The sequence below is a fragment of the Penaeus japonicus genome, unplaced genomic scaffold, assembly GCF_977035675.1.
Source record: "Penaeus japonicus unplaced genomic scaffold, GWHDUDI00000001_assembly GWHDUDI00000012, whole genome shotgun sequence".
NCBI classification, from domain to species: domain Eukaryota; kingdom Metazoa; phylum Arthropoda; class Malacostraca; order Decapoda; family Penaeidae; genus Penaeus; species Penaeus japonicus.
In genome coordinates this window covers 43,293,707-43,303,650 of record NW_028234414.1, presented here as the reverse complement: position 1 = coordinate 43,303,650, position 9,944 = coordinate 43,293,707, and the positions used below count along the sequence as shown (strand labels likewise).

At 40.3% G+C, this 9,944-nt stretch overlaps 1 protein-coding gene across 2 annotated transcripts in view; it reads left to right on the top strand.

The window, feature by feature from the left end:
- LOC122245956 (uncharacterized) overlaps positions 1-9,650 on the top strand; it is a 38,312-nt gene extending 28,662 nt beyond the window's left edge. For both annotated transcript variants that reach the window (XM_043004139.2, XM_043004137.2), the window contains 8 exons: positions 528-677; positions 924-2,090; positions 5,120-5,283; positions 5,707-5,827; positions 6,000-6,098; positions 6,318-7,001; positions 7,349-7,468; positions 7,605-9,650. In XM_043004139.2, the coding sequence (XP_042860073.2) occupies positions 528-677; positions 924-2,090; positions 5,120-5,283; positions 5,707-5,827; positions 6,000-6,098; positions 6,318-7,001; positions 7,349-7,468; positions 7,605-7,706 (2,607 nt within the window). In that variant the 3' untranslated portion in view covers positions 7,707-9,650. The remainder of the gene's footprint in view (positions 1-527; positions 678-923; positions 2,091-5,119; positions 5,284-5,706; positions 5,828-5,999; positions 6,099-6,317; positions 7,002-7,348; positions 7,469-7,604) is intronic.
- Positions 9,651-9,944: the final 294 nt, after the last annotated feature.

The following is a 9,944-nucleotide window of genomic DNA, read 5'->3' as shown; positions in this document are numbered from 1 at the left end:
CTTTCATTTTGATATGTATATTGTTGCTAGAAGAAAATTAGATTTGTGTAACTGGTTCTGTTTAAGTCAAGTCAAGATTCTTTAATACCTTGATTTTCCATTGAAATTGGATTCAGATCTCATATGAACACAAATGCTTATACCCCGGTATATTACTGCAGTATGGGGAATGTCGACCTCATTAATGATGGAGTGGGAAGGTCTCTCCAGTAAGCCATAAATCAGCCATATAACAGTTGATGATTGGCTGATTTGAGAGCATTTAAGGTTCTCTCTACAGGGTAACATGAGGAAGCTTAACCCTTTCCCGACGGGGCACTCGCTACGCGAAGACCCCTATGCCGGGCGATTGCAATATTGCATGGAAATCGTCACACTGGCTTGACGCCCCGGCATCGGGAGTTTGGCTGTGTCACATGGGTGTGATGCACCGTCGTCATAGGGTTAAAGGGCTATCAAAGGCTTCAGGGACTACAGCTGAAAAGCAGTGTATGATAACTCATTATATATAATGTTTTTGATGACAGGTGTTTGCTGCACGAGAGGGTCACAGTAGTGGGCACAGCATAGGGGTCCAGGTTGTCTTATCAACACAGACGCTCTACATACTTGCACCAAGACTGAAGGGCTCCAAACCTCGGCATATTCTCCCTTACCACGATATTCATACCATCATAGTAAGTCAAGAAGATAGTGTTTTCGATTTGAATTTTTCTGCTGTTTTCAGTGTTACCTAGTGTTTTTTTACGAGAACTATCTAATGAAGGGAGATGTTCATTAGACTTTGATTTTCTTTAAATTTAAATATGGTTTATATTGAATCTATAAAGATGACATTCAGAACTGTGTGTGTGTGTGCGTGTGTGTGTATATATATATATATATGTTTTGAAACATTTGGCTCATGGTTATTCTTGCTCCAGGTGGGGGCCAATGACCAGTGGTTGTGCGTGTTGAGCAAGGAAGCAGTGCATGACGACCTTGCCACCACAGGCAGCAACACTGGCATCCAGTTAGATGTTGGCGACCCTGATGTAACCCATGCCATCGTGAGTTGCCTGGAATTGGCAATTAGGAGGCACTTTGCTGCTCTCAAACTAGGAACAATGATGAAGAAGGAGGAAATTTACATTGATTATCGAGACCTGTTCCCGCCGGGAAAATTGAAACTCACTCGCTCTATAACCAGAGAGTGTGAAGACAACCTGTCAAACTCTTTGCTGGAAGAGTCTCTGCTCAATGCATGGGACACCAGGAAGAACTCAGCCGATCATAGCCACGAATCTTCGGAGGTGACGCAGGACCTCTCGGCTGCCACTCCAGGGTCGGTCGTCAGTCAGGACTTGAGCGAGGCCAGTCAGGACCTCACTGAAGCTAGTCATGACCTGACTGAAGAGAGTCATGACCTTACAGAACCCAGCCATGACCTTACTGAGGCCAGTCATGAGTTGATTGAAGACAATTCTGACATAACTGAAGCCAGTCAAGATATATCTGAAGCTAGTCAAGACATGACGGAAACAAGTCAGGACTCCAGCGAGGCCAGTAATGATTTAACAGACCCAAGTCCCGAATCCGTGGATGAGAGTCAAGACATGACTGATGCTAGTCAAGCCTCAGTTGACGCTAGTGAAGAAGACATACTTAATGAAAGCCAAAGTCCAAGATCAATGGAAGGAAGCCAACAGTCTTCCTACATGAGTCAAACACAGTCAAGCAGAACGCAGATACACTCAAAGCTGATTCAGACATCGGCGAACACCAGTCAGGATTCATTTGCAGAGGAGCCTGAATTGCCAGCCAACAAGAACGAAGTTGCTGTCTTGCAGGAGGAAGAAAAGGAGTCTGAGAATGGAAATATCACAGAGAAGGAGGAAGACAAAGTTGAGGAGGAAGAGGAGGAGACGGAGGAGGAAACATGTCCTGCTCATATCCATCTGGAAAAACAGTATGGCATGCCCATATACGCTGGCGGTTATTCCCGTTGGAACGGGACGCTCCATGACCGAAGTTTGCCTGCTGTCGTGGTCCATCCAGCCTGGGAATTGGCTGGGCTCAGGAGGTGGCTGAGGGCACAGCTGCGACTACAGGTAGGACTGTTGCCTTGGTACTCATGTTAACCCACTCACAACGGAGGCATTCCAGCCTTGCATGTCACAATGCCGGGGCTTTCGAACGCTTAGGCCTAAATCAATTAAATGACTGGCACCATATTGTGCCACCAGGCCACCGGGCTTTTGAATGAGCGGTACAGTAGTGTACCACCCATCCAGAGAGGGTTAATTGCAGTGACTGGCAAGTTCATAAGAGTTTGGTTAACTTTCAGTGCTGTTCTCATTGCTGAGGAGCTTAGCTATTGACATTGCTGATGATCAAAAATAGCCAGTCCATTCTTTTGCTAGCAACTTTGCTATTAGACTAATTCTGAGAATGATTTGCATGAATTAGCATCCCTGATTTTTGTTAATGCAAAGTCTAATAAGCACATCACCTCTCCAATTTAATTCTTCCATTTCATAAGGATCCTGATGTTATGAAGTACTAACTTGCTTACAACTTATGTTTTTGTTGTTGTTTGTACATTTCGTAAGAGATACCTTGCGTTGAAACCAGTCAGAGAATTGTGATAAGGTCTAATGTTGTGGAGATATGTTTTTTTTAAGTGATTTAGTAATCTTGTTTACAAAGGGTTGAATCCTGTTGTAATGTATTGTTAGGTGGTTGTTTGTTTTACAAAGTGAAAATATTTCTGGGCTTTCAGTTGAAATATGGGATCTCTTTTTTCCGTTGATGGTTGCTACCTCCATTTATTTAGATTTCTTTTCTTACATTAGTTAAATAAGGTTCCATACGGTTTGTATTTTTTTCCTCAAACTTTAGAATCTTGTGTCTTGTATTTCTTATATATTTCCCTAGACTTGTAACTATGTAAGAAAATATTTTTTTATTATATTTTAAGATCATGTAGTTTTGTCTAGTTTTCATATTTGCTAATAAGATTTGTAGTTATGTTTAGTTTATGATATCTCTTATTGTTTGAAAAATCTTTTTTTATCATGTAGATGATTTTTTTTTTTAATTCGAAAGTATATTTGTGAGATTGATATTATATTTAGAAATTATAATTTGTATTGGTCATTGAGTAAAGAAAGCACAGTAAGAAAAGAGGTTTTGAAAGTCAGTGTATCGAGTCCAAAATAGGAAGAGGAGGAGAGAACCCAGTCCTGTGGGTGACTTTTTCTTTCTTTCTCTTTTGCTCTGTGTAAGTGCACAGTTTTTACACTTTTGAAAAATGTTTTTTTTTTTTCCAAATTCATTTTATTCTTACTGTGTTTCTTTTCACTTGTCATATAGATTGTTTCTTGTAGTTTTTGCAGATAATCTTATGATTGATTTATTTGTTTTTGGTTCATGGTTAAGAGATTTGAGATTGCAGATTCTTTTCACTTTTTTTTTGCTAGAAGAATTTATACATAACATTCTTTTTAGTTTTGTATTTTTTTGTTTGTTTTATTTTGTTTACTGAAATCCTCCTATAATGTAGTTCTAAGATCTAGGTTGTCTTCCTTGACTGTCGTTGTAATGTTATACTTCAATATATATGATAGTGTTGTTACTCGTCCAATTCTGTAATGGTGTTTTGATTTCAAGGGAGTTCTGAGGGAATTTCTTCCTCGGACGGTTATTAGCAGTATTGATTAATTTTGTACCATTTGTCTAAGGAGATATTGATGTTTTTTTTGTTTTTTTTTGTTTTAAAGTGTAGGGGGTTTGCTGACTAAGTGCAAAATAAAATTTTCCTAAAGCTGTTGAATGGTTTTATGCGATTCAGTTCTTTATTTAGTTTTTAAGGGCTTTGGTTGTCTCCAGTCTTGACGCATGTACAGTCACTCGAAATCACGCACTGTAGCACTGGTTGGACATAATTCACCATGCACTGTATTCGGGGCCATGTTGACAGCCTAGACGTCTGCGGCCAAAGAAGTAAGTAAAGGGCGTATTTGATTTGATTCTGCTTTGGCTGCATTATTTCTGCATTGGAGGGTGATAATGCTTGCGAAAGGGGGGCATGACCTTCGGTTCGATTTGTGATTCGGATTCTTGGGTGAATGTATTACTTTTGGCTCGTTTTCATTCTTGTATTGATGGAGTTAGAAGGAGATGTTGTATTATACTTGAGTTTGTTATGTAAATAGCTTCTATGCTCTTATGTATTTGTGGATGAAAGTAATGAGTGTGCACGTGTGTTTCTGTGTGTATAAGGGAAAGATAGGAATCGTTAGTTGTGAAATGTAGAATTTATCTTTGTTCCTTTTATCTATTCATTTTTTATCTATTTTTTTTCTTTCTTTTTCTTCTAATCTCTGGAAATGTGGAGGAGACTAGATGAGGTTGTCAGTGTTTTTTGATGTACTGGGCATGTTGTATTTTATGAGTGGTTTGGTTATGTTCTATGCTAGATCTATAACATTAGTTGTATTTTATCACCTGAGTAGCAGTAGTTGACATTGTACTGTAGTGTTGTTTTATAATCTTTTATTAAGTTTTTGTAAGCATTTTGTAGAATCTTTCAGCTTTGACAAGTACATTTGGAAGGAGCTCGGAGGGTTATCAGCTGTTAAGAGTTATGACTATTTGTGAAAGTGAATCTCTATTTATTACAATGGGTGATGTATTTTTTGCATGTGTTTTGCGTATTTAGTTTTGAGTTTCATTCTTGGGAGACAGGAAGGAAATCATTGTAGATCTATAATCATTGTGTTCTTTCCCACTCTGTTTGGTTTGAAGTACCAGGTAGTCGAAGGCAGTAGAAGTAAGTTCCTCGGTTGAATTCCAGAGGGGAAATTGCAACCACAAATGATTCTCAACACCAACATCAATATCTTAATAGCCCCTACAGCAACTCCACCTTAAGCCCACCACCACCACTAAACTGTCACCACAACTGATCATCACTACCACAACCACACACCACTGACTTTAGACAGCAACTACAAGCAGTCTACACTAAATCGACACTTATCTCATCCTAGGACTGGGCTAACCCGTCTGTCTTTGTGTGCATGCGTAGTTCTCGAATCACCTGTGTTCTCGGCAGTGACCTCCTCTTTTCTTGCAGAGCGGGCCAGAGGTGGTTGGATGTTGGATGGCGGATTGGGAGGATGGCAGCAGCTTGGGGGGAGATGCGGTGTCTGGGCCTTTAGGACCTACCAACGAAGGCCCTCTCATGTTCAAGCCGCCGGGAATCCTGTCGTCTTGGAGACCTGCCTATTTCATCCTCAAGTAGGTTGACTCTGTTTTGTTTTGAAGTTGATCTCTCTCTCTCTCTCTCTCTCTCTCTCTCTCTCTCTCTCTCTCTCTCTCTCTCTCTCTCTCTCTCTCTTTCTTTCTTTCTTTCTTTCTTTCTTTCTTTCTTTCTTTCTTTCTTTCTTTCTCTCTCTCTCTCTCTCTCTCTCTCTCTCTCTCTCTCTCTCTCTCTCTCTCTCTCTCTCTCTCTCTCTCTCTCTCTCTCTCTCTCTCTTTTTCTTTCTTTCTTTCTTTCTCTCTCTCTTTCTTTCTTCTTTTTCTCTATTTCTAATTCTTTCTTTCTTTCCTTCCTTCTTTCTCTCTCCCCTGTTTTCTTATTTATTTATCATTTTCTCTCCTTAATTCTTTTTGTTTTCAGTCAGTCTAAAAGTGTCAGTTCATATCATTGGTCTTCCACAGAGCTGGTGTTCTGTACCAGTTCAACGATGCGCGGGAGAGGCTCCCTCACATGATTGTTGAGGTGGTGCAGTGTGTGGGCTGTGTACGGATATCTTCAAGCCACCGGCCATACGCCTTCCAGGTACGAATGTGATTGTGCTCTTTATGTTGATTTTTGTGAGAGTTCTTATCTGCTTTATTTTATTTTATTTTTGTGATAACTATGATGTATAATGAGATTGGATCCATTGAATTTGTCTGGCTGATAATTTAGTGTATGCGCATTAATTTGGCATTGGGATTTTGACCTCCAGTTACTGAGGAAGAAAGCACCTCCTGTAATGCTCGCTGCTTCTGATGAACACGAGGCCTCGCTTTGGCTCCAGGCCTTCCTTATGATCATCAACAATGGGGTAAGTGTCTCCTGTGTCCGGAACTGATTTGTATGTGCAAGTTTTTTTTATTCTTAGATTCTGTCAAGGGGATAGTGATGTAGATGAAAGTTATAATTAGTGTTATTGTTGCAATGGTGATGGTCATGGCTGGCAAGTTAGTCCTAGTATATTTGACAAGTTCTCTATGTAGTTAGTTTCAAAACTGAATGTAAGTGAATATCCCTTCATTTCTTCCAGGTTCCAGATGTGAGTGAACGTAAGCAGGTATCATGTAGAGTGATTCTGCTGGAGTCGGGAGTGTTGTTAGCTCAGCAGTCGGACCTAATACTGTCATTGCCACAAGACAATGGCCCTTCCTCCATTGACTACCAGACTGCTCCCGACCCCAGATCCTCCACGACAAACCTACAGCAGTCCCAACAGCCGGCCTTGGCCTCGTCTCCCAGGCACTCACAAACACCCCAAGCACAGTTGGAGAGGAAGGACTCTCAGAAACCCTTGAATCTGGCCCTGTCAAACCTGAAGGAGCGCAAGCACCTGAGTTCCTCTCTCACAGCCCTCAACCGCACCAATAGCACCCCCTCGATGCCCGGCAGCCCCCTAAAGCGTGCAAACAGCGCCAACAAGTCTTCAACCCCAAAGAAGCTCCAGCATCAAGGAAGCCTGACAAGACTGACAGACTACGGATCTCCAGATGCTCAAGCAAGCTCCTCGAGCACGAAAGAGGAGAAGGATCCATCGCCTCCTGCCAAGAAGAACAAAGAGGCGCTGGTGAGGAGCAGCTCGACTCCAAGAAGAAAGCTGGAGGAGATAACTCAGGGAATTCAGGCTAAGGGAGAGGTCAAGGTCCTCACCTACAGTGCCCTAGAACACCTGTCTTCACTCTACCTGTATGCAGAGTGTCCCAACACGTGTCTAATGGTAGGTTTGTGTGCGTGGGGTAGGCTAAGCTGCTTGGGGAAAGAGAGTTTAGTTTCATTGATTTGTGGAACATGTTTTGAGATTAAAACAGGATCTCCTTATCTGGTGAAATTTGTTGAAGAGGTTCATAGTAGACTTTACAGTAGATGCTGTAAGCTTATAGTTTTAGAAATGTATCAAAGTAAAGACAATTTTTTTTGTCATATCTGTACATGAATTGAGCAATCTCACAAGATAATGCAGAAACAAGAATGAAAGGAAAGAATCTTTCTGACATATGTAATGGTTAATGTGATTTTAGAAGTGGTGCAAGTCGGGAGAAATTGACATTGGAAATCTCTTTTCAGGAATTTGAGTGCAGTGAGGCTGGAGAGATCTCTGGAGACTGGGCTCTCTACTTCCGAACTGGTAGTCAGTTGCACGAGTTCATCACCACCTTGTCTCGAACGTGGAGTAGCATGTTCGAGGTATGGCTTGATTTGTCATTCAGCGTCTTTCCAATGCATTGTTATGTCTTAACGTGCAAGAGTAAGAATTAATTTTGCTGTGAATTTTTCAAGATATTGAATCAATCTTTTTACTCACACAATTCCTTTCTTGCAGATGGACTTTCCTGTGCAAACAGTGGAAGATGCGGGAGTTCAACAGTACCTCCTGGAAGGCTCACAAATCTCCACAAGTGGATGGTCCTCTTACCATTTGTAAATATCTCATGTGGTCTCATTTCCAGGCATTACACTTTACGTCAATATCCCTTGCCCCCCGTCCCCCACCCTCGGTCCCCTCTTTCATGCGTTAGGATAAGTATAAAGGATATATATATACATACAATATATTGAGTTGTAAATGTGCTTTTAAGTATGTTGGGGATAAATTTAATGATACAACAGCTTCAGTCTGTACAGTTACTCTTCCTCAATATATGCAGTAGTTTATATGTGATATAACATACCAGAAGTTGCAGTTATTTTAGGGTTAGTTCCTTGTAAAAGACAAGAAACTGAGTCGAGGCCATGAGTGCTGAGTTTGTATGCTTTGTAAATTATCTGTTCTCTAGTCACATTATGATACTGAGCTTTAATCTACCTGTTCCTCTATACGAGTATACATAGACTGAGGTACTGCGGATTTCAGACAAGAAATGAAAGCAGAAAAGGTCCTTTTTTCATATTTTGGTGTCGAACTGAATGCAAGGGAAGGCCTTGCTTGGTGGTAATGTGCCTATTATGTCATGCTGTGTTTGCAAGGAGAATTTTGAGGTTCATTTCCTTTTTTTTTTAATTATTCTTTCTGAGAAGTGGAACAAATGTATTGTACTAGAGTGTATTGGAAATATGTGTAAAATTAGAACATTTTGTAGCAAGAAAAATGAATGGACTTGTATCTATGATAATGCTTAAGGTAATGTGGATGCATATATGAGTGTCTCCCACATGTGTATGCATATTTTCATTTCACATTCATTGGCGCGTGTAAATAAGGGAACTCATCAGGAAAAAAAAACTCTTTAAAAAAGACTTGAGAACTGAAAATTCCTCAAAGAACTACCAATGGAGTGTCAGGTTAATGACACTCCTGTAGTTAGGCGTAGCTAAGGTGAGTGTGGAAGTACCATTGAATACCTTATGATAGGTAACTACTTTCCTTCAATTTCATACTCCCCTATGAAAACATGGAGATTATTAGGAGCCCGTGGGATTTTACTTTGTCCTTTCTCTTGGTTTTCCATTTGCCTCTTTCCTCTTCTTTCCTCTTCTTTCCTCGTAGTCTTTTCCTTTTCGAAGACCTCCGTCCTCCACAGACTCGTTCAAGGTGCAAGACCGGGAAGCTTGTTAATAGGCAGCGTCAAATCGTACCATCATCTCACGCAAATAGGTCTTAGGTTTGTAGTTTTTATACAGATTGTTCTTGTGATCGGTAGTTCGCATTCATTTCAGCACTAGCTTTATCTAGGGTGTGCCATTTCGTGAAGGCACTGCTTTACCACTCATAACTGAAGCTTGTTGTTCTACCTAAGTTATTTTTGTAGTGTTGCTGGATGTACATAGATTAGGGAGTATGTTGTGATATAAGTGTGAAATGGTTATGTAAAGAAGAGTGAAATAGTATTTGGGAAGGAGGAGGAGCTGCAGTTTTTTTTTTTTTTTTATTGATTTAGCTTTTTATTTTTCTACTGTGTATTCAATTACTGCAAAGAATTTTGTAAGATGATGTAGGTTTTCCGTATTATTATACAACACAAATTGGCCTTGAGAAAGAGAGAAGTATAAGAAATCACAGCGTTAAAATGCAATGATATTTTACATTCTTTGTAGTGTAATGATTTTAATGTGAAATGTCTGAAGAAAAAAGGCATTTCTTACAGGGAAAAACCTGTCCTTTTTGGCCCCAGGTCTTGGAGGATGGATGAGTATTTTGTTCAGACAATGGACGCGGATGGATCTGTGAATGAACGAGTGCCTCAGTAAGATTATTCCTTAAGCATTTATTTTCAACTGTAGTAAGTGTTATTGCAGTTGTATCAAAGTCACTGTTCAAATTATTTTTTTCCGTTGATGTGGATGAATAAGTGAAGCTTCCTTTGGAGATTATGGTGCAGCTTCAGCCATGGGTTCTTGCAGCCAACCAACTTATACGTAGCAGATGAGGTGGCGTGACATCAGTGGCAGCCTGGCAGGGGGGGCTGTGGGAATCGGCTTACCTTTTGGGCGCTAAAGATTATCAAGGGAGCATGAATGCAATTATTTATACAGGTTCCGATTCTTGACCGGTTGGGAATCATTTTAGCCAACTAGATAGACCTAGGTGTTGATAATTGCTATAAATCAAATGACTTGCCTACGCTTAGTTTTCTTCATCTTTTGTTTAGCCGTATTACTTATGCAAGTGTGATATCTCAATTCCGATTCTTAGAACACAGTATAACATGTCATAAAAGCTAGC